The sequence below is a fragment of the Astatotilapia calliptera genome, chromosome 19 (assembly GCF_964374335.1).
Source record: "Astatotilapia calliptera chromosome 19, fAstCal68.1, whole genome shotgun sequence".
Taxonomy (NCBI): domain Eukaryota; kingdom Metazoa; phylum Chordata; class Actinopteri; order Cichliformes; family Cichlidae; genus Astatotilapia; species Astatotilapia calliptera.
In genome coordinates, this window is record NC_137440.1 from 23,237,475 (window position 1) to 23,265,035 (window position 27,561).

The following is a 27,561-nucleotide window of genomic DNA, read 5'->3' on the forward strand; positions in this document are numbered from 1 at the left end:
TTGGAGCAGCCTTTCAACGCCTCTCTCTGTCTCACAAGAAAAGTTGACCCACACAACAAAGTAAAGCTATTTTTCGGCTATGAGCCGACAGGGACGCCGCCGTATTAGTCAGAGGTCCCTTTACTACAGTTCGGAGTCGCGGACCTTCAGTAATAGTAATAAATCACACAGCAATAGTACATTCACGTTGTTGTAAAAAGCATAATAATATATTAAGTAATCCAAAGTATTCAGAATACGTTACTGTCATAACCGAATACGTTACAGATTACATTTTGGGGGGCATGTATTCTGTATTCTGTAATGGAATACATTTTAAAAGTAACCTTCCCAACACTGATTATATGTGGTTAAAATAGATATAAAACATATATCTATAAAATATCTGAAATCACACACACACACAAACCCTGATAAAAACCGAGTACGAAAAAAGTTTACTGTAAAAACCACAAACACGTTTAGTGAATTATTTTCATAACCTGAAATGCAAATATAAAGTGTAAATTTTAAAAACCTGTGTACAAACTTTGGAAACAATTAAGTTAATACAACCATTTACCTAAAATTGCAACCACCACGAATACTAAAAACTAAAACTAAAAACTAAAATTAGTCGATATCGCTCTCTCTTTAGCCACACCACTCCCCCAAATTTTCCCTGTTCCTAAATCACCAAATCCCACGTGTTGTCATATCATTTTTATCGGTGGACATGGTACACTATTCCACCAATAGGAAAGGGTGGCATTTTTTCCCTTATTTGCGCTGTCCAAATGCCATTTTTACCGTTTCTTTTCACACAAAACGTGACGATAGTATTCTTTTTTCCATCCATCCATCCATCCATCGCATCTTTTTTTTTTTAAATTTAATTAATTTCTTTTCTTATCATAACTCCGGTCATTGTGGCTTATCAATAAAATATAAAAACTGACATATAGTTTGAAGTCTGGACTTTCAACACAAGCCGAAATAGAGACCCTGATGCTAGAAGATGCGTGACTGCAGCTTGTAGCTATATCAGCTTAAATTGGTCATGTGATTTGAAGGTGTGGCTGTCCGTCAACCCAGAGGGTTAATAACACTCGCCTTCATTCCAGTTCTAGAGTGGAGCAATCAACCACCTGTGTTGAAATCGGAAAATAGCCAATGTGTTGAAATGCTTATGATTGTGTGCTCTGGCACAATCATAAGCATTGATTGCTACTGACAACAAGAAATAAAACCGTTTGCTTTATGGGCTGAAACATTTTTTTTAGTGATGCAGGGAGGTAATGCTATGCAATACATTCAGTTTTAGAACTTATATTTAATGTTACTTGTAGCCAGACTCAGAGTGTTAATGATGGCTAATTTTAATATGCAGCATTGTGATAAGCAAAAATAGAGTGGACTTGGGATGGAAAGACATTATTTCAGGCTGGCACATGCCACCCCTGTAGGTCAGCCTGTGTTTTGTTGACCAGCTTTTTTCTCCTAAAACTTCAGTATTTGTGTTTCTGTCCATCATCTATCAGTTTTGCGTCTCTGATCTCAGCAGTTCTGCTCTCCGCAGCACCTTGATCACATTGGGGAGCAGTTTGTCTTTAAAGTCCCACAGTCGGGTGTCCACATGAAGCCGATCAAGTGGTGGATCGGTCGGAGTCCTGATTGGCGAGTGAATGATCCGACAGACGTCTGGTGGAACCTTGAACTTTGTTGCAGACATCATAAGCACATCATGCACTGAGGTCTGCTGCACTGCTCTGTAGGTGCATAAATACATGGACAATCACACAATGCCTCAGGGTTAAATGAATGCTAGTGCCGAACACTCAACCATTTGTCCCATTATAACCCACCTTGGCTGAACTATTAACTTGTGTGGATGGTAAATATTTCTGTTAGGCTCCTCTCTGTAGATATGCACCATAATATCAAAGCCTGGCACCCCATTCCATTGAGGCAGGGGTCCCCATTTATTTTGATTAAAAGTCTTCTTGGGATAGGTATGGTTCTCAATGAGAAATACTCCTGTCTGTAGAAGAACAGTTTAGGTTTGACAGGTGCAGGAAGGAAATTTGAAAATAGATTTAGAAATGCTTAGAAAAAAATGTTACATTTGGATTCTGATTTTGGAGCGTGTTCATCAAAGACATCAGATCTTTGTGCTGGTATGGCATTATAATCTCATCAATGTCATTCAACAGGACGTAGCGGGAACGCTCCATTGATCTGTAAATGCACTCATTAAGTGTGGTCAGCTGGCCAAAGTAGTGCACGTCTCCTCCGTGCTCTGAGTGAAGCCAGCCACGAGATGGATTCAGATGCTTGTCAATGGGCCAAGGAACCATTTCCACAAAGCCCTCCTGGCTATAATTCTGCAACAGGCGGTCGAGCTCTGGACCACAGCTGGTGTTATAGATCACCACTCTGTTCACACCCAGCAACCTGGGACAAAGTAACAGGTTTAAAGGCTTTCATTAGTTTACTCATGCCTTTGTTATTTATTGCATTTAGCTTACAAAAATGCATTCATATTACACAGAGGAGTTAAGAAGTATACATATAACAAATAACTGGAAATGCAGAGATTTTTTGTTTGAGATGACATTTGACTTTAAAGCCACAGAAAAGCCAGTTAGGTTTAGGGGCCAGCTTCTAAAGGAAAACATTTACACAACATTATAAGGAAGTCTATATCCTGATACATGATACAGTATCTAAACCCTCCTTTATGGAGGGTTTAGATACTGGTAGATTTAGGGGTTAGGATGTTTTGTGTGGCCTCAGTCAAATGTGGCCACATTTGGATAAAAAAGACAAACAAAAAAACCCGAAAACAAAAATAAAGAAAGTTGTGCTGTCACCGTTAATCTCGTTAAAATGACGTTAACGCCATACCCACATTAATGGGGCAAATCTCCATTAGTCAGGAGAGCCTGGACAGCGCTAACGTGTTAACAAGCTAACCACGCTAACACGTTGACACCATGCAGCCCCACGCACGGGGTGAGCCACGTTAACTGGCTAATGGAGATTTGCCCCATTAATGTGGGTATGGCGTTAACGTCATTTTAACGAGATTAATGCTGGCAGCACAAAAAGAAAAAGAAAAAAAAAACATGGGTGGGGAAAACTCCATCGTTTTTATACAGTCTATGCTCCACACTTACATGTGCAGATGCACATTTAAATATCTATCAGCACCTGCTACATTTCAAAACTTCTAATACTGGAAATATTCACTTTGGTGAGAATGTCAAAGACTCTGAAGTCAAGCCAACGTTATCCTCCGCTCTTGAATACAGAAGTAGAAACACCACTGAAGAAATCCAGGAGCTTTACAATTAACAGCAACCGTTACACAGAGGTTTTGCTGCATAGGTTTCACTCTGTAGCTTGTAGTGCTGTTACTGTACTCACCTGTACATTTCCAGAGTCTCTGCAAACTGAAGCACATTGTTGTAGTCGCCAAACAGATTAGAGATGCAGACTGTGAAGTCAAACTTCATGTTTTCTTCCTTTTGCCTGTCGCTCTTTTGGTTTCTTATAGGAAGCCAGGTAGAGTCAGATGCACTTTCTTTGTCTGGTGTAGTCAAGAGAGTGACACGTGTAGCTTTGCAGTTCTGAGGAATCTGACACATGACGTCCGTAGTGGCGAAGGGAAAACCAAAGTGATCAGAATGTTGTAAAATTGTTGCTGGAGTGGTTTTACTTAAAACATTTGTGCAGCAAAAAACGCAGTGAAGGGGCTGTATGGAGTCTCTCTTAAATATGCCAATGATGCGTATATCCAAATCCTTCACTCTCTGGTCCACGTATGCTGACACCAGTAAGTGCTTGGTATTTTTGAGCGGGGTGATGGTCTGCTCAGATACTCCCAAGGAGCAAACACCCGCAGGCCCAGATGGTTTTGGGATGGATTTGTTGTTGTTGTTTGGCATATTCACATTGAATAGAAGAATGAAGATTAATGCAACAATCAAGAGGAGAGCCAGCTTCTTTTTGAGAGATTTTGCTGCATCCATCCAGCCAGCGCAGATGAAGCTAATTTCCAACCTGAGGAGAAGGTGTAGAATCACAATTACAAAGAGAAATGTAAAAATTCCTTAGAAATTTTCTTGCTGCGATGTTTGTGGAACATCAACAAACCTGTTTTCAAACTTTATATTTCATTTAAGTAGCCACTTTGATGTTGTAGGAGCCATTTTTGGGTTAATACCTTATGTTGCCGCTAAAGGTCACCTTTTTTTGTTTTCGTATGGTTGGTTCATGTAAAGGTATTTAAGGTAGACGCACATAATCAGCATCAGGTGTGTTGTTAATCGTAAGAAGGCACACAGTTTATGACCACTGCGCTGTTATGTTAAAATGATGTTGGAATAAAGACTAGATAAGTACTGCTGGAGTTATTGGACTGTTTAATTAATTCATGCATACCAGTGAAATCGCGTCACCCCCGTTAATTCAATTCAATTCAATTTTATTTATATAGCGCCAAATCACAACAAAAGTCGCCTCAAGGCGCTTTATATTGTACAGTAGATGCAGAGAAAAGCCCAACAATCATATGACCCCCTATGATCAAGCACTTTGGCGACAGTGGGAAGGAAAAACTCCCTTTTAACAGGAAGAAACCTCTGGCAGAACCAGGCTCAGGGAGGGGCGGGGCCATCTGCTGCGACGGGTTGGGGTGAGAGAAGGAAAACAGGATAAAGACATGCTGTGGAAGAGAGACAGAGATTAATAACAGATATGATTCAATGCAGAGAGGTCTGTTAACACATAGTGAGTGAGAAAGGTGACTGGAAAGGAAAAACTCAATGCATTATGGGAATCCCCGGAAGCCTATTGCAGCATAACAGAAAGTGTGCTTGGGATGAAGCACGAGAAGATTGTACTATGAAAAAAGAATGTATTTAAAAGTTTTTAATTTGCTAAGCAAATAAGCTACTCAGAAACACCACTGTGTTTGAGCAGGAACAGGAAGTGATAACAAACACCTCAGTGGCCTTAAGAAAGCTCACCTGTGTCCCAGGATACTAGTCAATGTCAACCACTGTACTATTGAGAGCATTCTCACCAACGGCATACCAGTGTAGTACAACAATTTTACCACAGATGGTTAAATAACACTAAACCAGATGGTAAAAATTATTGCCCAATGTATCACTGGCACTCATTTGACCAGCACAGCCCACTGAATGGTCATTAATCAATGGGCTTTGATTAGTGCTAGTTGATCAATGGTCATGACAATTTGCAAATTAATGATCAAGGAACTGACCTCACAGCTTATTGTTCATTCAGTGGACTAGTTTCAGTCATTGTGCAAATGTACTGTTTATAAGGTTGGGGAAACCTGCAGTCAGCTGAGACTAAAGAAGTCACTTGGATGAGTGACGATTCTCCCACTGAAAGCACTACGTCCAGATCAACAGAATCAACCTTTTGGGATATACTTACCTGGATGATTGAGCATGCATCAAGATACCCATTTCTTTATTTGCAAGTTCACCATATAATTGATTTGGCAGATTTTTACACAAAAGTTAACTTTTTTACAAAACATGTAAACCACAACATTATAGAGCTAAAGAGTGTCCTTGAAGAAAGAAAGAAAAAACGTAAATCCTATTAAACAAGTTAGTTTAAGAAAATGGAATATGACCTGATATTGTTTGACTTATTGAGTTCTTTTGCAGCACCAAATATCAATAAGATTCACTTTAACTTCCATTTTGAATCCCCCTTCAGTTTTCTGTAGACAACCCATACTAGACGCTCCTTTACAAAATCAAGGGACCCTGTGGTAGAACTTGACCTAAGTGGCTAAAGAAGGGCAGGAGACAGATCCTGTCCAGTGTAGTGAGCGATTTATTTACCATTTTTGTGACCAAACAATATTGACAAAAAGAAATAAGAAACTCAACTCCATAGTTAACTCAGTTCAAATAAACATAACTGAACTTAAATCAACAGCAAATAAGCTCACATGCATTCAGCTACACTGACCTGCTCCTTTCTCCTCAAACACCTGCATTCGTCTGCTTAAATAGTCCACTTAACCAAACAATCTCACCCCTGGACTATTCCATTAGGTAGGTAAGGCAAACATTTCCCTACTCAATTCTATACTGCTACTCCTTCTAAGCAATAAAAGCTATGCTGTGTAATCAATACATATTACAACGATACATTCATTTCTTCATAAACACTCTAAAATCAGCTTTGTTAAATTAGGATTCTCCCCCTTGTTCACCTGGTCTCTTCCTGTGACCTCAGATTAACCAGTAACTTAAACTTGTCAGAATTGATTTAAACCAAGATGTTATGTTATCTGTAAAAGTGCAAAACATAAACAAATCCAGGATAGTATGCTTGCCTATTACATAATACATATTTGATATGGCTAAATCAAAACAAGTATGTTAACTAAAAATGGTAAATGGCCTGTATTCGTATAGCGCTTTACCAATCCCTAAGAACCCCAAAGCTCTTTACATATTCAGTAATCCACCCATTCACACACACACTGGAGAGTCGGACAGCTAAGCCTGAGGAAGAAGCACCAGGTCGGCAGATCGGTTATTTAGTGTTCATATGTACAGGGTGTACATGGACAAATTACAAATTGGCTTAAAAAAATACAAACACATAATCTTCTGTTAGAAATGAAGTAAGCTAACTAATACTAGGAAAATCGAGCAGTTTCTTTCACTATGAGTTGAATTAATTTCCACCTACCTCTCGCAGAGGGCTCAGTGTCAGCTCGTGGACCAAACCAAATCATGAAATGTGAGGGGGAAGGAAATAAGTTGTTGTACCTCGTGAAGCAAACAGTTTTTATGCCGATGGATTAATTATTTAAAAAAAAAAAAAGTTCTACAGCTTAGTGTCCCCGTCTTTTCTCCAAGGTTTTGATGCCAGGTAATGTCATACATTGCTGCTAACCAAAAATACCTTCCTGATGAGTGAGTTTATCATGCCCATCTTGAAACAACTGTTGGGATTTAAATATATATTTTTAACCTCTTAAGCCCCAAGGGGGTTTCTGAGCTTCCTGCTCGAAAATGTAATGCCCAAATTTAATTGATTATTTCTCTGCAATTACAAACTCTGTCCATACAATCTTGGTATCAAAATAAAGCTAACACTTGTGAGATTTCATCAGAGGTGTAAATATTGAAGCAGATATTACTGTGTCAAAGTTACTGAGACTGGAACATAGAAAATGTATATTTTATCCTCGCCTAATATTTTTTTTTAATTTTTAGCATATAAACCTTTTAAAAATATGCCTCAGATCACATTTGGTTCCAGGATTTCAGTAACCAACATATAAACATCATCTGTGCAAAGATTTGTTTCTACTGTTTCTAAAGTGAAACAGTGAAAAATTACAGCCCTGTCAATACATGAATATCCAGATGTTGTACAAAAATGTCCAATTTTGGCACATAATTGGACACCATGAATTTTTTAGGTATTAAAGAGCAAAAATTAATACATTTTATTAACAGGCCTAAAAATGCTCTTTTTAAAAAAATACATTTTTGAAGAATTAACCACACATTTACATGGTAATGGCCCTTTTCTGCAGTGCGCATGAAGCGTTTAATTGGTGTCTGGCCCTTTAAACTCCGAGGGCTGTAACTTTGGTTTCTTTTGGTCAATTTGCATGATTGACACCTCTTTTTAATCGTTTTAGCCAATAGAATCAAAGTAATGATGCCACGTTCACGTCACTTCAACCAATCAGACATTGCAATGCCAAAATCCATGTGGGCCCAAATTTGAATTTTGGTCTGATCGTGGTAAAACTTGGTGTGTGGAGTCAGTGATAGCTCTGGAAATTAATAAATTTAAATTAATAAATTTTTATGGGTTTGAGTCCCTATTGATCATAAGGTTGGACCTGCATCGGTCAAATAGTTCTGGTGGACTTTTGGTTGTTGTTTCAAAGTATAATAAAATTACTGTAGAACGGAAGTCTGGGACTTCTAAGAAGTGCACAAGCTCAGAGGTGGAAACCTCCCGCTTTTTACAGACGTGTAAAAAGACCCTCTAGGAGGATTACTCCAGGTGGCACCTGCCAAGACTTGGGGCCTTGGTTTAAAATAGCCAGTGATTGGATCACTTTGCTGTTTAGAACGGTATCTGCACTTTTTTGGGCAGCAGAGGTTGGACCTCGGGCATTGGACGCTTTAAAAAATTCAAATAGGGTGTTTAGAAATTGGGCCAGGCACAGTTTGGAACTGATACTGGTTAATTGATCACAAAAAGGTTGGACCTAGCGTTGGACGCTTGTTAAATTTGTCAAAATTGGTTTGGTTCTTGTGTTGAGTATGTCAGGGATCCGTATGTTTGTTGTAAAATTATAAGATGTCTTTGTAATATAAAATAAGTATTTTTGGCATTTCAAAGAACTTTGCAATTTAACAGTGATTTAAAGGCTGAAAGCATGCTGAGAGTGTGTTGAAATGAAAGTGTGCATGTTGTGAAATCCTTTAATCTTTGGTGATTCTATAAATATATTGTTGTGAACATCGCTGAACCTGCTGGTGTGTAATGTGAAAATTTATTAGAGGTTTTAATTGTTTTTCTTTCAGTTTGAGGTCGTATATGCACTCAACAGGGTGCGGTCTACTTCCTCTTTCTGATTCTAAACAGCAGGTTTGACGAAAATAGTCTATCACAAGCATGTTTTGGGTGATTCTAAGTGTGTGAATGTTGTGGGTAGTGGATTTGAGTGATTCTGTGTGATTTGTAGAAAATAAATAAGTAATAATAACACTACGTGGGTTCATAGCAGAGTGGGTGAACAGAGGAAGTCTGAGAGAAAAGTGTGTGTGTGGGACGACGAAGTTCAGGGAAGCCTGTAAAATGCTGATGTATTGTGTGAAGGATGCTAAAAAACTGAGCTAAAGAATGGTGATATGTGTGGGAAAAAACAAACGGTTAATTGTCTTGAGGTCTGAAAGAGCTCTGCTAAGCAGAAGATTTTGATTTGAATGCTTGCAAAGGCAAAAAGCTTAGTATATTTAAGTGTGTGTGCGTGTAATAAGAGTGCATTCTTTTTATATCAACATTTAGCAGAATTACAGAGGGTTTATAGACTGTAAATACAAAAAAAGAGTTCGATTAGGCTGTAGAAACAGCAAGGGCGTAGATTTGTCATGGACGGAAGGGACATGTCCCCACCAATATCCAGCGATTATTGAATTGTCCCCACCAATAATTTGATCTCTTCGAGTAAAGAAAAACAAAACCAATAGAAAGAAAAAAACGATCTGTCTACGTCTCATTCACCCAGCGGTGCAGAAAGAGTTAAATTACTTCTCTACTGGAGTTCTCATGTGACAAATATGGCCAATGGGATTGGCTGTGCCTTTCAGGGAGCTCTGTTTAATTCTAGCAGCGGCGAGGACCTGCAGGGAGGAGAGGAGGACGGAAGCAAAAAAGGAAGAACCTGGATATAAGAAAGTATTTTTCAAAGAAACCTGTAAGTCACTTAAAGTCAAGTTCACTCATGAAATGTGTCCGTCACAATAACGTTACAGGCTATGTTAGGGCATACATGCCAACCCTCCCGATTTTTCCGGGAGAATCCTGAATTTCAGTGCCCCTCCCGATAATCTCCCGGAGCCACCATTCTCCTGAACTTCTCCCGTTTTTCCACCCGGACAACAAAATTGAAAAACCATATTCCAGATTGGCCCAGCCAATTCCAGTTTCCAACAATGGCTACTACTACTGCAGCTACTTAGTTTTAGTATTACTCTTATTACGCTTTCTGGGTCGCAAAATAAACGTTTAACATATTTTCAGGCGAGAATGTAGCTGAGTAAACTTCAAATATCTAAGCCGATGAGAACAGCAAACTCCGGACACATCGTTTTAGGCGTTGGCCCACATCAGTCTAAAATTGTATGTAACTATGAATAACGTGTTGCCATATGTCACCCAGGAGAGACTGGACAGTATAGATGTAAAACAAATATGTCAGCAGTTTATCTCAGTTAACGAGAGGAGCAGGCATGTGTTTGGCTCCTTCACATAGTGGACATTGGTTGTAGTGTGGGGCACCAGTAGTCCGTGTCTGTTGCTGTAACAGTAGTTCATGTTTAGAATAAGAAATCCCAGCTCACTGACTTGATCGGGGCAGTAGTGCCTAAAATGTTGCATAATTTTGCCGAGAGATCTTTTACTTTGTGGTAATCTTAGATGAGTAGTTTTATGGACAAAATCCACCAGGTCATTCAGTGTTGCCTTAGTGCTAATGTGTCAGAGATGTTGGTGTAACTGAAGTATTGTTGTTAAGTCCTTAAAGTCATATTCTTTTATTGTCATGACTCTATTTGAAGCTGTTTTTATTCTTTTTTTTTTCTCAAATCTTTTTATTTGGTTTTCCAGTGTTCTTTATCATAAAGGCAACTAAGATTCAAATAGAAATGATTACATATATACAATAGAAATTAAACAAAGTAAAAAGGAAAAAAAAAAGGCAACAACAAATAACGTTGGACAGAGGATGCTATTTATCGAACTAACAATGAGGCTGAGTGACCATTTATATCTGTACAGTATTGAGGAAATCTATAAAAGGTTGCCAGGTTGAATGGAATTCCTCCAACCTCCCCTTTAGTAGGAGTTTAATTCTTTCGAGCTGCAAGTGTCTCAATACATCTTGTATTAACGCTGATGTGGTAGGAGGCACCTTTTGTTTCCAATTTAGTAGAATCAAACGGCGTGCCAGCAGCGTCACAAAACGTATCACATTATTTTGGGTGGCTGATAGGTCTACAACAACCGGCTTCACTCCAAATAAAGCACAGATTGGGTCTGGCTTAAGTGGTTTTTTTTAGAATTTTAGACAAGATATGAAAGACATTATTCCAATATGTTGTTATACAGGGACAATTCCAAAACATATGCGCCAGTGAAGCAGGTTGCTGTTTACATCTTTCGCACGACGAGTTTACGTTGGGGAACATTTTTGACAGTATCAACTTTGATAAATGGAGTCTATGTAGCACTTTAAACTGTAAGAGTCCATGACTAATGCAAACAGAGGAAGAGTGTACATTTTCCTGGGCTTTTGTCCATTGATTGTCTGTAATTCTCGTACCAAGGTCACACTGCCAGGCCTCTTTCAGATAGTCAAGTGTGACAGGTCCCTCCAAAGCGTTGTGAATTTTTGTTATTAGTCCTTTCTTGAGTGGATCAAACTGAAATAAGTTATCTAAGGCAGAGTCTGGGGGCCGACCTGGAAAAGATGGAAAAAGCTTCCTTACAAAGCTTCTGATCTGTAAGTATTTGAAAAAGTCATTACTGTGCAAGTCAAATTTTTCTTGCAGTTGCCGGAATGTGGGAAAAAACCTTGTTGATGAATAAATCCTTTATTGAGTGCAGCCCCTTGTGGTTCCATTGGAGAAATGAAATGTTTGAAAGTGATGGTGTGAATGATGCGTTATTCATGAGTGGAGTTAGTATGGAAGCTTCCTTCCACCTGAAATGTTTCCTTATCTGTGTCCAGATTTTAATTGTATGAGAGACTACAGGATTTTTAAAGTCATGTTTAGGGATAGGGAGAGCTGAATAGATCATAGCTTCTAATGAGGAGGGGTAGCAGCCTTCATTCTCCCTCGTTGTCCAGTCGGCCCCCTTAGTCCGCAACCAAAACAACATGGAACGAACATTACATGACCAATAATACAGACGGAAGCATGGTAACCCCATCCCTCCCTGACATGTCGGTCTCTGTAGGTAGCTTTTCTTGATCCTTGGATTCTTTCTGTTCCATATGAAATAGGATATTAAGGAGTCTAATTTATTAAAAAAAAGGCTTTATTAATCACAATAGGGATACACTGAAATAAAAATAAGAATTTGGGAAGAATATTCATTCTAACAATGTTTATCCTCCCTGCTAGTGAAATTGGTAGATTAATCCATTTGTCTATGTTATTTTTGGTTTCATCATATAGTTTAGAGAGATTGTGTTTAAATAAACCATAATAATCCTGAGTGATATTTATTCCAAGATATTGGAACTGATTAGAAACCCGAAATGGCAAGGTATTGAAACAACTTGGGTTACCTATTGCTTTAGAGTTGACTGGGAATAGCACACTTTTAGATAAATTCAATTTGTATCCTGACACTTCTCCAAAATTCTGCAAAATCTCCATGATGACTGGGACTGATTTTGCAGGGTTAGAAATATACAGTAGTAAATCATCTGCATAAAGCGAGACTTTATGTTCTGCTTTTCCCCTTCTGATCCCTGTATATTCGTCTGTTGAGCGCAGTAGAAGAGCTAAAGGTTCAATAGCCAACGCGAAAAGCAGAGGTGAAAGAGGACAGCCTTGTCTTGTTGAACGATTCAGATCGAAATAGTCGGAGTGGACATTATTTGTTTGTACTGACACTTTTGGTTGGATGTATAGTAGTTTAACCAGAGAAATAAATTTAGGGCCAAATCCGAACCTCGACAGGGTCGAGAAGAGATAATCCCACTCGACCCTGTCGAAGGCCTTCTCCGCATCCAAAGAAAGCAAAATTTCAGGATTAGGATTATGCTTGTCTTGCGTATAGATAATGTTTAAAAGTCTTCTAATATTAAAAAACAGCTGCCTGTCTTTAATGAATCCTGTTTGGTCCTGAGATATAATTGTTGGCAGAACAGTTTTCAGGCGTGTTGCCAAAATCTTTGCAAGTATCTTATTATCTACATTAATTAAGCTGATCGGTCTATATGAAGCCGGGTCTAAAGGATCTTTTTCTTTTTTATAGATTAAAGAGATGCTTGCCTGATATAAAGTCGGCAGTAGAGCTTTTTTGTCCAGTGCCTCATTATATACTTCTAGTAACAGGGGTGAGATATGGTCTTTAAAGGCCTTGTAAAATTCCGAAGTATAACCGTCTGGAACCGGAGCTTTGGAGTTCTGTAAATTATCTATTGCTTGCTGTATCTCTTGTATAGTTATGGATTTTTCGAGTTGTTCTACTTTATCTGGGTTGATCACAGGTACACTAAACTTGTTAAAGAACATCTCAAATAGTGCGGGGTTCTTTTTTTGATTCCGAGGCGTATAAGTCTACATAGAAACTTCTGAATATACTATTTATCTCCTTTGGGTCCCTCGTTATTTGTCCCGTAATGGTGCGAATTTCTGTGATCAATCTTGTTGCTGCTTGTCTCTTGATTTGTTGTGCTAGAACTTTACCCATCCTTTCCCCCTGTTCATAATATTTATATTTTGCCCTGGTTAGAAGCTTGACTGTTCTTGCGGTATACATTAATTCTAAATCAGCTTGCAGGGACAGTTTCTTCTTGTCCACGCTGTGTGTTGTCTATCTACTTCCTGTATCTTGTCTTTTATACGTCTCTCTTCTTCTCTTCGTTGTTTATTCATTAGACTCTTCCGCGACATTAACTGCCCCCGAATGTACGCTTTTATTGCTTCCCACAAGGTAGACATGGTAATATCTGGAGTGTTGTTAATTGACAGGTAGAAATCAATTTGGTTCTTAATGTCTTCTACCCCCTGTTTATTTGATAATAAACTATTATCAAATCTCCATATCTTTGTTGTGTGATTGAACCCGAGGGCTAGTTGCAAAAGGAGGGGGCTGTGATCCGACAACATTATTGTGCCATATTCACAGTGCTTTACTGATGGTAGAAATTTAGAATCGAATAAAAAAAAAAAAGTCTATCCTGGTATATGTCTGGTGGACCGGAGAATAGAATGAATATTGTCGCACATTAGGATTCTGAACTCTCCACGGATCAATTATTCCATAGTTTCCCATAAATTCCTGGACGGCTTTTGCCGATTTAGATATTTTGGCAGGTTTACTCGATGATCTATCAAGGTTAGTATTTAACACAAAGTTAAAATCACCTCCTATGATTAATTGATGAGTATCGATATCCGGAAGCTTTGATATTATCGACCGTATAAATTGCTCATCATCCACATTCGGAGCGTAAATATTCACTAACATAACTAAATGACCATAAAGTTTGCCAGTTACAATAACATACCTACCCTGAGTGTCTGGTAGTATTTTTGCTGTAAATGGTACTGATTTTTTGATCAGTATGGCTGTGCCTCTGCTTCCAGCATTAAACGTAGAGTGAAATATTTGTTCTATCCATTTGCATCGTAATCTGTTGTGATCGTGTACTTTTAGATGCGTTTCTTGCAAAAAGATTATATCCGCGTTTACTTTTTTTAAGTGAGCTAAAATGTTTCCTCGTTTCACTGGTCCCCTGAGTCCCTTACAGTTCCATGTTACAAAGTTGACAAGATTTTGTGGTGCTCTCTCAGTAGAGGTACCAATAGTTATTAACTGTTACTGAGTGGTTGATGGATCTTACTCTGAGCTTTCTAAAAGTGATCCTCTGAAATTCACAACTTTCTTGAACCAAACTAAAGAACAACCTCATGAACTCAAACCGGAACCCTTTCTTCATTTGCAAAGAAAAGAAAAGAAAAGAAAAACAATTTTTGTCCAGCTTTTTACAGGCTGTAGACATCAGATTCACCACTAAACTCCTTAAGATTGTCTATTATTATATGCTATTCCCTCCTGGGTCATGTTTGTAAAGATGTGGCTAAGCGGTAGATGTGGCTGGGCTCTGGACGTGGGTACTGACGAACTTCTCTGCTTCGCGCGGATCTGTGAATGAGTGCTTAGCGTTGTTCACCGTTATAGTCAGCTTGGCGGGGTAGTACAGACTGTACGGGACGCCAGCATTCCGTAGTTTCCCTTTCACGGGGTTGAATGACGCTCGAAGTTTGCTGACCTCAGGATTCATGTCCGGGAAGATGTGTACAGGTGATCCTTTGTAGAAGAGGCGGCCTTTTTCCCTGGACAATCGTAAAATCTTCTCTCTGTCGGTGTAGTAGTGCAGGCAGACTATCATGGCTCTTGGGCGCTCCCCTGTCCGTGGTTTCGGGGCGAGGGTTCTGTGGGCTCGGTCTATCATGATAAGCGAATCATCATTTTCTTTCCCGAGCACTTCTGAGAAAAATTCTGCCATGAAACGGCTGGGGTTTCCCCCCTCTGCGTCCTCATTAATGCCCACCACACGCAGATTGTTTCTGCGGCTTCTATTTTCTAAATCCAGGCATTTGTCGTGTAGCTTGTTGTAATCTTTCTTTAGGGTTTCGTGATCTTTCTCCAAGGCTGTTAACCTGTCTGTAGTGTCGCAGAGGGCCCGCTCCATGTCCTTCTGTATACTTGTTGTTTCTGCATGAGTTTCGTGCAGTGCCTCTATTTTCTGTGATAGCTCATGTCGAAGCTTATTGGTGTCTGCTTTAGCTTCTTCTCTTAGCGAGGAAATGTCCTCACGTAAGTTTTCATGCATATTATCTATCTGCGTCTTAATATCGTTCATCATACCGTCTCGGTAGGCTTGCAATTCGCTCCGAAGGATCCTCACGGAGATTGGCGAGTTCTCGTCCGCCATGTCGTGTTGTGGCTCTTCGCCGCCAGATGTAGCAGAAGCTGACGACAAAGTTTTTTGCGTGTATTTCTGACTACTCTTCATGACTCGCTTTGGTCAGGAGGAGTTTGTACAGTTGAATCTTGGTCCAAATCAAAGTCAATATGTGTCCCAGGAGGTTTGGATAATCAAAAATCTTAGCGGAGCTGCCTTTCGCTGCTACTTACTTCATCGGCCGGAAGCGGAAGCCTCAGCTGTTTTTATTCTTGTATGAAACCTGATTTATATGGATTATGGCTGAAGTAAACTAAAGTCTAAAATACTTAGTCATTTGTTTAATAGTAATATAACATTATATAATTCACATATAAAACTATGAATTGTAATTTTAAATGGTTTAAAAGCATGTAGAATAGCATATGTAAGCAAGTATGTTTCTCTCGCTCTTTTTTTTAATTTTTTTTATCAAGAAGCAAAGACAAAAAAAAAAAAAAGAAACAGGGCAGGGTTCGGTGGCTGAATCATCCGTCCCCACCAATGCCAAAACCAAATCTACGCCCTTGAGAAACAGGAAAAGAGAGAAACAGATAAAAATATGAGGGTGTGTGGTGCAGTGTGTGTGTCTGGCAGGAAGTGAACAACTTTGCATGCCCATAAAAGGAACTGTGTAGTGTGGAACCAGAGAGAGAGAGAGACTTGTTAAAATCTAGGTGGAGGAAGAGAATGAATGTCTTAAGAAATAGTAATGAAAATGATATTAAATAAGTGTTTTAGTGTGTTAATACAGGTGCCCATGGACTTACTCAACCTCAAAACATGAGTACAGCGGCAAAATGATAGATTAACAGAATTGGGATGACAAACAGGCCAGCCTTTGGCTTAAAATTTTTACAGCTTGACCTTTCATTTTGTCCTTATCCTGAGAAGAAGCTTAAAGGACAGTCAATCTCCTGATGAAGACAGAAGACAGACAGAACACCGTGTACTTGAAGAAATAACAGCAGGCAAAAGACAGTGCAACTGACCTATAACACTGAAGGGTCCAGCAGCATGTATGAATACCACTGATGGAACATGAGCTTTGAATTACGAGCTGGAGACTTAATCAGTGACATGACTGTTTGAAGGCACTGGACGTGATATTTGCCATGCTGGGAGTTAACCTACAAAAAAAGACTGAAAAGATCAAGAGAGAAGAAACAGAGAGATGGAGATTTGAAGGTCACACAGGAACAAGGACAAGGACCAGTGAGAGGTCAAGCCCAGACGAGTTAGAGTGACAGCGTGTGGGGAATTGGCTTGAAAATGGGGGCTGAACTGGTGGAGGTTTAGAAATGCCCCGAGCATCATAACAGAAAGGTAAATTTAAAAAAAAAAAGAGAGAGAGAGAGAAGGAAAAACACAAACTAATAATTAAATGAATGAATAAAAAACACATACACAAATTGTTACATGTTAAATTATTTTTGGAAATAATCAGAAGTGAGATAGTTTGAATCCACAGCTCAGTGCAAAGAGACATGAATTAAACCTGATTATAAAATACATATGCAATGAAGAAGCAGCTTACCCTTGTGGGACTAATAAAGGTATATCAATTCAATATATGAATATACTCAGCATTAATATGAACACATAACATAAATGCAATGAAAGACACGCTTACACCTATGAGTGTGAATACATGACATAAATTGGTATTTCTGGTCGGAGAGAGAGAAGTGTTGTTTAAGCAGTGATGATAATAATGAAAATGTCTTAGTTTTGTCACTTTTAGGTGCAAAGCAGAGCTGGATTAATTTTCCACATGCAGCAGGTGGAAGAAAGTTATAGGTTAACATTACTGGAAACGTTCAGGCCAAGTTTCTGGTTGAATTGTTTACAGTGCCATATCTCCCTCAACCTCACACGCGAGCTCTAACCCTTGGCTGAAGACAAGGAATGCAATTCCAAAGAGCAATTCAATCAGGGAAGACAAACAATGGTTTTGTAGGGTTGGGCACTGTTAAAAACCAAAGGTTGCATAGTCTTTTTGTCTTTTTCTAACCTAGCAAGAGTTTCAAGAAAAGCTAGTTATACTGAGACCAGTTAAACAGAAAAACCATGTCTACACCTTTTTCTGTTTGACTCATGCAACTGAAAAATATCTGCTCAAGTCTGCAGGTTATGGCGCCATTACCACTTTAATGTTGGAAACCATGCCAAACCTAAAAATATAACACTGTGGAGACATGGATCAGTACACTGCTTAGATAAGTCTTTTTTTTAATTTATTTTTTTACATTAGAATATTGTAGTGGTATTATTATGATTATTATTATTATTACATTGATTGGTACGCCAAATACAAATACTATATTTGTGAGCTTTTTTGGATTTAAGGAAAGATAAATGTAATTTATAAAATGGTGTAAAAACATTTTGTGCTTAATTACCTTTATTTATGATACAAAATATTAGCAAATATAACATAAATAATTCCTTGGATATCAATTTCAAAGAAAACCTAGTGGAACTCAAAGGGTTTTTCATCTGTTTTAGCTCACTAGTTTTCCCCACCCACAACAGTTATAGCCAGTGTACAATATATACACAGAGCAATGCACATTTCTCCAGAAGTACTCTGTTTATGTTGGTTATAATCATGATGTGTTATTACAAAACACCAGGTAGAAAAAAAATCCCAAAGGGCTGCCTGCAATTATACACATTGTTGACATGAAAGAATTAACTTCCTTCACATATCAGTGTCACTGGTTCAGGGTCGGGAATGTCTGTATGGGGAGAGTCGGACAGCTAAGCCTGAGGAAGAAGCACCAGGTCGACAGATCGGTTATTTAGTGTTCATATGTACAGGGTGTACATGGACGAATTACAAATTGGCTTAAAAAAATACAAACACATAATCTTCTGTTAGAAATGAAGTAAGCTAACTAATACTAGGAAAATCGAGCAGTTTCTTTCACTATGAATTTAATTAATTTCCACCTACTTTTCGTCTTTATCTCGCAGAGGGCTCAGTGTCAGCTCGTGGAACAAACCAAATCCTGAAATGTGAGGGGGAAGGAAATACGTTGTTGTACCTTGTGAAGCGAACAGTTTTTATGGTGATGGATTCAGCATTCTGCTCTTGCTCTTGATGAAGGTGGTCGCACTTTTCTCCTCTCCTCCTCTCCCTTAGCTTCCCTGCTTAGCCTCTTATGTCCTTGCCTAGTCTCGTGTTTTTTTTGTATTACTTTTCCCTGGAACATTCTCTCACAGTCTGTTCTCTAAAACCCAACACCCTGATAACGACTGTGTTTAGTCTGTTCCTTCCAGAGGCGGAGCCAGACATTTGAAACACCTGGGGCTTAGCCCTAAAGGGTAGTATGCATGTGAGATTTTTTTTATTTATTTTTTTTTTGGGGGGGGGGGGGGGTTAGAAACGACTGAAAGATTAATAGGCTCTGCTTGAGTTTTGTTCAAAAAAAGAATGACTTCATATAGGGAAAAATATATATCACATATGCAGGACACCTTAAACTAGTTTTTTAATTAAGCAGCAAGGCAGAACAAAATCGGGGCTGTATCAAGACACAGGGACTAAACCCCAATTCAACCAGACCCAGAACTGATCCTGAATTAAAACAGGACTACATCAGTTCAAAATCAGGACTACTGAGGACTTAACCAAGACAGAACCAGAATCAGAACTAGATGATAGTAGCACTAAAAATCATCATAGACCTGCACTACACTTATTTTTTAATTCTACCAAAGTACACTATTTAGATTGAGAAAAGTTTATATAATTATTTAGCCTTGTTTTGCAAACAAGCCTGCATAACTTAATAAATGTAGAATTTGAAAAATAGTAAACCTAAAAAGAAACACTAGGTACGAGATACATGAGGACCTATGATACGGTGATACTTTTGGTAAACAACCATTTGACTAACATGTGTGTCTCACCTGCTCTTGTTCATCTCTGTTCTGTCCTCATTCTCCATCTCCCTCTCTGTTCCTCTCTCTCCCTCTTTGTGCTGACAATCATCAAATATACAGTTGAAACCAGATATTTACACACTCTTCAGATCAAAACACAAACACTTTTTTAATTGTAACATCAAATCAGACTAAATGTTTATTTTTTTTTAGATTGATAAATATAAAAAACATATTTGTTAACTTTAAGAGTAAAGAGAGAAACTATCTGTATTTCTTAATTGTAAATGGCACCAAATTGTATTCAAACTTGAGCCACATTTATGGAGCTCCACAGTTCTTTTCCTGGTGTTTTGGTTGACATCTCTTGATTTTCCCATGTCAAAGAAACAGGCTCTGTGTTTTGCCTTATATGCGTCCACAGGTGTGCCACCAATTTGCTCACATGGACTCTACTAACCTATCAGAAGCTTCTTCAGCTCAGAATGGAATCGTCTGGAGTTTTCTTATTAATTAACAATAAACTTAGTGTACATGTACTCCTAAATTTAATGAAAGTGATAAAAAATAGAAAGCTCTGTTTCTCTTTATTCTGACATTTAACTAATTCAAAATATATTTCAATATTTATTTATCCAAAACAAAACAAGTTCACTCTAAATTGATGTTGTACAGTAAAAAAATGTTCCTGTGTTTTCCATAAAGTGTATGTAAATATGTGGTTTAAATTGTGAATATACTGCTGTGTATTGAAGTTCCTCTTGTTTTGCATAGAAATATACTGAACAACATACAAAGCATAATATATAGACTACCTGAGTTTTTTCTTTGAAAGAAGCCCCTTATGTCCATTCTTGTATATCATAAATTACTGAAACCGATTTATTTAGCCGTGGAGGGAAACAACTGAAAATATGAAATAAACACACATGTAAGCTAAGACTCTCTAAAGAAAGAGCATTGTTGTTGTTCGGCTTTTCATTTCACCATTTGTTGATTCACTTGAAGAGCAAGTAACGTAATATGGGTGAAGTGATCAGTTTGTAGGGGTGGGGGGGGGGGAAATCGATACCGTGTAGTATCGTGATATTTTGTTTTCTAATAATGTATCGATACAGGGACAGCAGAAATCGATATTTTGTTACAAAAAAGTTTTTGTGGACTGGAACATGCTCTGACTTCAGAGTTTACTTATTTTCATTTAAGACATGTTTTATTTTAATTAAGTTTAAAACTTTTTTTATTTAATGTAAAATTATATTTTGTTTTAATTTACTTTCAAATTCTTTAGTTGCTGAACGGGCTGCATAGTTTTCATAAATTGCATAGTTCAGAATAGTTATAATTGTACCAGATGGTTGCATTCAGTTAAGTTGGACTAGACTGTAATACAAACCGTTCAGTTTGTCAACAATAAAACTGACTAAAGATGGCTAAAGAACCAAATGGGACAGGCGGAAAAAAAACAAAAAAAAAACCAATAAAACTGACTGAAATGAGAGAAAGACTGAGTGTGAGACTTTGTTATTAGATAAAATGAATATTGATAAACTTTACCTTTATGTACAGAATCTGAATATTGCAAAATATTTTAAAAAATTGCAATAATATCGTATCGTGCGTTAAGTATTGTGATAATATCGTATCGTGGGATGTATGGTGATTCCCACCTATCAGTTTGATATCAATCTTTCATGATACACAGTCATATTTACATTATTTGTATAGTATGAATGATTTGCTTTGGTACCTGGTCAAACTTCAGTTCTCCTCTGTCTGCCTAGCTCCGTTTCTCCAACAGCGCACTCGTAGGCAGCAGCTGCCCCGCCCCGCTTACTGCCTGAGCTCGGATCATACCAATATTAGGGGGGATTTACGCACAGTCGTAAATTCCCACAGTGTGCACTATGTGATTCGAATAGTGTGTGTAGTTTTTTGCTTTATACAGTTGTCAGCCAGGCATGTAACTATGAAAAAATTACACTCCAAAAGACCCCGGGCTTCTGAAAAAACAACCCGGGCTTAAGCCCAGTAAGCCACCCCCCCCCCCCCCCCCCGCTCCGCCACTGGTTCCTTCCCATTCCATGGAAGGCCACCTGGGTTGGCTGGAAGACTGTTTATTTCGCCTAGCAGGGAAGTACTCTGGACACGCACACTGATATGCACACACTCATCTCCCCTCCCTTTCCAAACGCCTTCGATGCTTATTCCCTTCTGATGCTGACGGTAGATCAAGGAGACCAGCGCACGCAGGCCCGGATGTACTGTCTAATTCGGCTGTCTCTCACCCTTTACCCACCCCTGTTGCTTGTCATGTGTTTCTTTGGTGTATTAAGAGTTTATTCATGCGCTATGTGCAGAGGTGTTTTTTTTCCTGTTCTCAAACTGATCTCCCTGTTGGAGCTCAGTCTGGGGGGAGTTTTTTTTTTTTTCTCCCTATCTTTCCTCATGTGGTGCATTTTCCATTGTTATACCTCACTGACCTGTCTTCCCCATGTGATGTTTTGTGTAATGTATGTATTGGTCGGAGGGTAAGATGGTGCCGCCATTGCGTGCAATAGGTCGGCAGCCTTATGAAATTTCCCCTTGTGGGACTAATAAAGGTATATCAATCAATCAATCAATTCAATATCAATTCAATTAATTATTTAAAAAAAATGTTCTACAGCTTAGTGTCCCCGTCTTTTCTCCAAGGTTTTGATGCCAGGTAGTGTCATACATTGCTGCTAACCAAAAATACCTGATGAGCGAGTTTATCATGCCCATCTTGAAACAACCCAGTTTTGTAACAGCTATGAACACAAAACTCAGTGTCTCTGTTTTACACTGTTCTGAATCAAAAAGACTTTATTCCATTCGTGAGATATTCTTGAGCTATGGTGCACAGATTATGAGACAACTAATTTATAACAGTTTAAATAACAGCAATTGATATTAGTATTATTATTATAGTTTCTTAACAAATGTAGGACATCGCTTTTTGTTTGTAAGCCAGTTAAGAAGTAAAGTGAAATACATATGCAAATAGAACACACACGTTTAAAAAGTAAAGCTCTGTTCTGTAATATGGAGCTTCAGGAAAATGGAATGGAAATACTCACGGACATCTGAACATCTGAAAATTCCGAGTAAGATGGCTTGCAAACAGGCAAATAATAGTAATAATACTAATTAAAAATAATCTATATTGTTTGCAAATAAGCCAAAAGCATTAGAAATAAATCCAAAAATTGTGGTTTCTTTTGGGTTGCACAATACAAGGATCGTATTGCAAGCTTTACCACTCAGGTGGCACATATGAATGAAAATGAAAGCAAACAGGCAGTTGGCACCAGGCCAAATTTGAGTTGTATATCTGGTTTTTCAATTTTCGGAAAGACCGGTTAGATGGCACTTTACATCACAGAGTTTAAAAGTAGCCATTGTTGTGCAATAAAAGCAGACCCTAAAGTAAGTACTGTCAGCATACTGTCTCTAAAATGACTTATTTAATTCTTGCTATTTAAAGTAACGAACATAAAGAACTAAAATTGTACTACTGGTTTATTTCACTATTTCAGTTCTCATTATTGAACTTTCACATTTAAGAGGTAATATTCAGACCACAAACTCCACTGTAGGTCCATAAGATCACTGTGGCAACACTGAGAGTTGAAAAACTGTCTAAGTTCTTTCATCTGTAATAAAATGATCCATGTGGCTGCTCTACCAGATTATTCAGCCGTACTCTAGAAATAACACAAGTGTTTGGGCACACAGCACAAGCGAGACACAAGAGACTGCTCACAGATTTGCAGGCTCTGAACATATTTCTCAGAAAATACAAATTCAGGATGCTGATGCGTGACTGATCATGGTGCACGGATGATATTGGTAATGGGGAAATGTGTGCTGGGATTATGCCGATGGTGAGATCCTGTTTTTCTGACTCAGAACAATACACAGAAATACATTAAATTTGCATAGGCGTGTAGAGGACCCTTTTTCACAGCATATTTTATACATGGATGACAATACATAATAATTGGAGCACATTTTTAAAATGTCCACTACACAAAAATAAGATGCCATTCATGTTCCCCTGCTTGTTAATTCAGGGTTGGTCACCAGTGTCCTGCACTGCCTTCATCATTCATTGACCCCTAATCATCCAAATATCCTGTCCTGCAGCGAGTAGCACCACTTGCATACCGAAAAATTTGACGTTTTGGAAGAAAAACAATGTTAAAGCAAGCATGATGAAATTTGTTGTTCTTTCAGCATCTATTTACCAGATACAGACTTTTCTATTGGAAAAAAAAATGCACCATTATAATTTGTGTACAAAGTTACATAATAAATTAATCTTTTTCCTTTTATGCACAAAATAACATATTGGAATATTTAGTCTATCATTAAAAAATAAACCACTACATAATATACTGGGGGTGGATAGCTATATTACGAGAATACCAAACCTCGAACCCACTCACCTAAACTGTTTAAAACTGGAGTGCTCAATTTTTGGGCAAATGTATGTATTTTTTTTAGAAGTACAACTGACCACATCTATTCATATTTACAATAATGGTCAGCTTATTTCACGACAACCTTACTTTTATCCAACTTTGGTTTTTATGACTACTCTAAGTATTACCAACTAACCTACGGTTAGCTACTCTGTTAGTGGTGTAAGTTGACAGTATGTGGCATAAGTTAACTACAAGAGACATGCTCCTAAATATAACTAAAGGAATAAAAAATGTTTTACTTCCCTTGCAGTTCTACAGCAGTAGCTAGAATATGGGTTGATTCCAAATCTATTGTTATAACTCATTGGTTTATGCAACCATGGCTCTATGAGGCAAGCCAAAAAGGAAGCAAACTTTCTAAGTGTTTTGGAATTTGTACGTGCCAAAGCTAGCAGTTGGTCCCCCACTTCCTCTGATTTTATTCAGGGATAAAACAGAAAGTGCACATTCGGTAGGGAGCAGCCTGCCATCTACTGGCAGCCTTTTCTTTGAGGTGATTTCTGTTGATATGGATATTAAGTGGTTGTTACTGTGGTAAATGCAAGGGCGTAGATTTGGTTTTGGCATTGGTGGGGACGGATGATTCAACCACTGAACCCTGCCCTGTTTCTTATTTTTGTCCTTTTTGTCTTTGCTTCTTGATAAAAAAGGAGAAATATACTTGCCTACATATGCTATTCTGCATGTTTTTAAACCATTTAAAATTACAATTCATAGTTTTATATGTGAATTATATAATGTTAAATTACTATTAAACAAATGACTAAGTATTTTAGACTTTAGTTTACTTCAGTCATATTCCGTATAAATCAGGTATCATGCTAAAATAAAAATAGCTTAAAATACAGTCATGACAATTAAAGAATATGACTTTAAGGACTCAACAACATTACTTCAGTTATACTACACCAACATTTCTTATACATTAGCACTAAGGGAACACTCAGTGACCTGCTGTTTTTTGTCCATAAAAATACTCATCTAAGATTACCACAAAGTAAAAGATCTCTCGGCAAAATTATGCAACACTTTAGGCACTACTGCCCCGATCAAGTCAGTGAGCTGGGATGTTTTATTCTAAACATGAACTACTGTTACAGCAACAGACATGGACTACATGTCCCACACAACAACTCAACGTCCTCTATGTGAAGGAGCCAAACACATGCCTTCTCCTCTCGTTAACTGAGAAACTGCTGGCATATTGGTTTTACATCTATACTGTCCAGTCTCTCCTGGTCGACATACAGCAGCATTGTTTAATCTCATTTGAGTCACTGTTAACCCTTAGCCATGTTAGTCTTCTGAGAGCACTGAAGCTTCTTTTGGCCTCAGTACCTGCGTTTTATCCTCAGATTACAATTATTATTCTGTGCTTGATGTGCCTCACCTTTGGCCCTGGCTCTTCCCCTCTGACTGCACTAGGACATATTGCCACCTGATAAAATAACACATTGATTCGTGCCATATAAAAAGTGAGACATGTCAATTCAGATTCTTTGTCAAACATACCATATTGAATCAGTTTACATCAGCAGCCTAACAATTGTCATGATAATAAATACTAGTTAATCATAGCACCAAATCATCAGCCTATTCTGTCAATTTGTGCAGATCTTGACTCATCAGTAATGTTTGTAGGGTGAGTGCATTTTTAAAACAATTTGTGCAAACTGCACTACAAGGTGGAATATTTGTAAAATCATGACTAGCTCATAATATATTGTCTCAAAAATTAACCCTATGAATACGTCGGTGCCATTAGGATGAAATTATTGTGTCACCAACATTTTAACGTTAGACATATAATTTTAACAGCCTCTGTAAACTAATATCCTGGCTTGCTCAAGGCTGCTGATTTCTCTGACAGTTCCAATCAAAATTAGAAATGCTGCTCTGAGACTGAGAGAACTAATAGTGCTGCCTTTTGTGCAGTTAGTTTCCAAAACACGTCATTCATGGTTACATACAGTTTTAGACTGATGTGGGCCAAAGCCTAGCATAGCCTGTAACGTTATTGTGACGGACACATTTTATGAGTGAACTTGAGTTTAAGTGACTTACAGGTTTCTTTGAAAAATACTTTCTTATATCCAGGTTCTTCCTCTTTGCTGCCGTCATCCTCTCCTCCCTGCAGGTCAACGCCGCTGCTAGAATTAAACAGAGCTCCCTGAAAGGCACAGCCAATCACACTGGCCATATTTGTCACATGACGTAGGACTCCAGTAGAGGGCGTAATTTAACTCTTTCTGCACCGCTGGGTGAATGATGTTGACAGATCTGTTTTTTTTCTTACTATCGGGATTGTTGTTCTTTACTCGAAGAGATCAAATTATTGGTGGGGACAATTCAATAATCGCAGGATATTGGTGGGGACATGTCCCTGCCGTCCATGCCAAATCTACGCCCTTGGGTAAATGCATAGTTATAACTTAGAAATTACCACATTATTACGTTCTTATTTCCCCCTTGTTTCCCTACTATAACTTCTTTTTTACTGATCTGTAATAGAAAGCGCTACCAGAATATTTTCCTATAGTGTTTGGAAATATACACAGCTCCTACATGAATCGTAATTATCTTTTGTCTTTGTTATACACACTTAAACATTAAATGTTACTGGTGGAAAACAGTAAAAGTAAAAGTAATCATTTGGTTTAAATAGCTCTAAACCTAAAATAATCTTTTGCTGTAGTTATAGGTTATAGGGTAGAACTGGACAACCAGAGGAATACATTTTCATCCATTCTTTCCTTGTCCTAGAAAATTAACCTTTTGCAATGCACCTGATTTGCTCACAAAAACAAAGAGGAAAAATAAAAATAAAGATTTATGGTTACAGCAAAAGTAATGATCACAGTTTGTTAGATTAAAAAAAAACCATAAAAATCTATTTCAAAATATGCAATTAAATGGTAAAATGGTAAATGGCCTGTATTTATATAGCGCTTTACTAGTCCCTAAAGACCCCAAAGCACTTTACATATCCAGTCATCCACCCATTCACACACACATTCACACACTGGTGATGGCAAGCTACATTGTAGCCACAGCCACCCTGGGGCGCACTGACAGAAAGGATAAAGAAGGATAATAAACTAAAACTTTGCTGATAGGGTATAATTACATGGCAGCAGCTCATTGACATGGTCAAGACAACTCCCTGAAGACAAAACTGAGTGGTTGAATGGTGATCAAAGGTGATTTTAATGAACCTGTCATGGTTGTTGGTGCCAATCTGTATTTCAGAAAATGCTTATATACTTGGATTTTCCCCACACAACCATCTCTAGTGCTTACAGAAAAAGGTCTGGAAGAGAGATAATACCAGTGAGCTGCACAAAAAAGTCTAAATGATGGCAGGGATTAGAGGAGAATGGCCAGACTGCTTTGAGCTGATAGGAAGGAAACAGCAACTCAACCAGCGTTACAACCAAAGGATGCAGAAAAGTATGGGCTCAAATTGTGGTCATAAATATTTTGTACTTGTAAATCAGGATTTGTATGTGTAAAAAGAATTTGTGTGTGCATAAAAAAAGATTTGTGTGTGGACTTAGCCAAAAAAATACGTGTGAAACTCTGCACTCAAGTTACAAGTTACAGTAAGTCCACACACAAATCTTTTTCTCACTCACACACACACACACACACACACACATCCTGATTTGCAAGTACAAA

General features: G+C 38.2%; 1 protein-coding gene across 5 annotated transcripts; it reads right to left on the reverse strand.

Moving 5' to 3' along the window:
• Positions 1–408: 408 nt before the first annotated feature.
• Positions 409–22,676, reverse strand: LOC113011803 (beta-1,4-galactosyltransferase galt-1-like). Of its 5 annotated transcripts, XM_080293925.1 has the most exons (6): positions 22,474–22,663; positions 18,441–18,495; positions 3,409–4,044; positions 2,103–2,433; positions 1,845–2,020; positions 409–1,748 (listed from the first exon to the last, which is right to left on the reverse strand). In XM_080293925.1, the coding sequence occupies exons 3-6, from the start codon at positions 4,011–4,013 to the stop codon at positions 1,517–1,519; spliced, it is 1,344 nt and encodes a 447-aa protein (XP_080150051.1). In that variant the 5' UTR covers positions 4,014–4,044; positions 18,441–18,495; positions 22,474–22,663; the 3' UTR covers positions 409–1,516. The 5 variants fall into 5 exon arrangements, with proteins under 5 accessions (XP_080150051.1, XP_026007349.1, XP_080150050.1 ...); XM_026151564.2 differs by lacking the exon at positions 18,441–18,495 and having other exon boundaries at positions 22,474–22,676; XM_080293924.1 differs by lacking the exons at positions 18,441–18,495; positions 22,474–22,663 and adding an exon at positions 18,532–19,934.
• Positions 22,677–27,561: the final 4,885 nt, after the last annotated feature.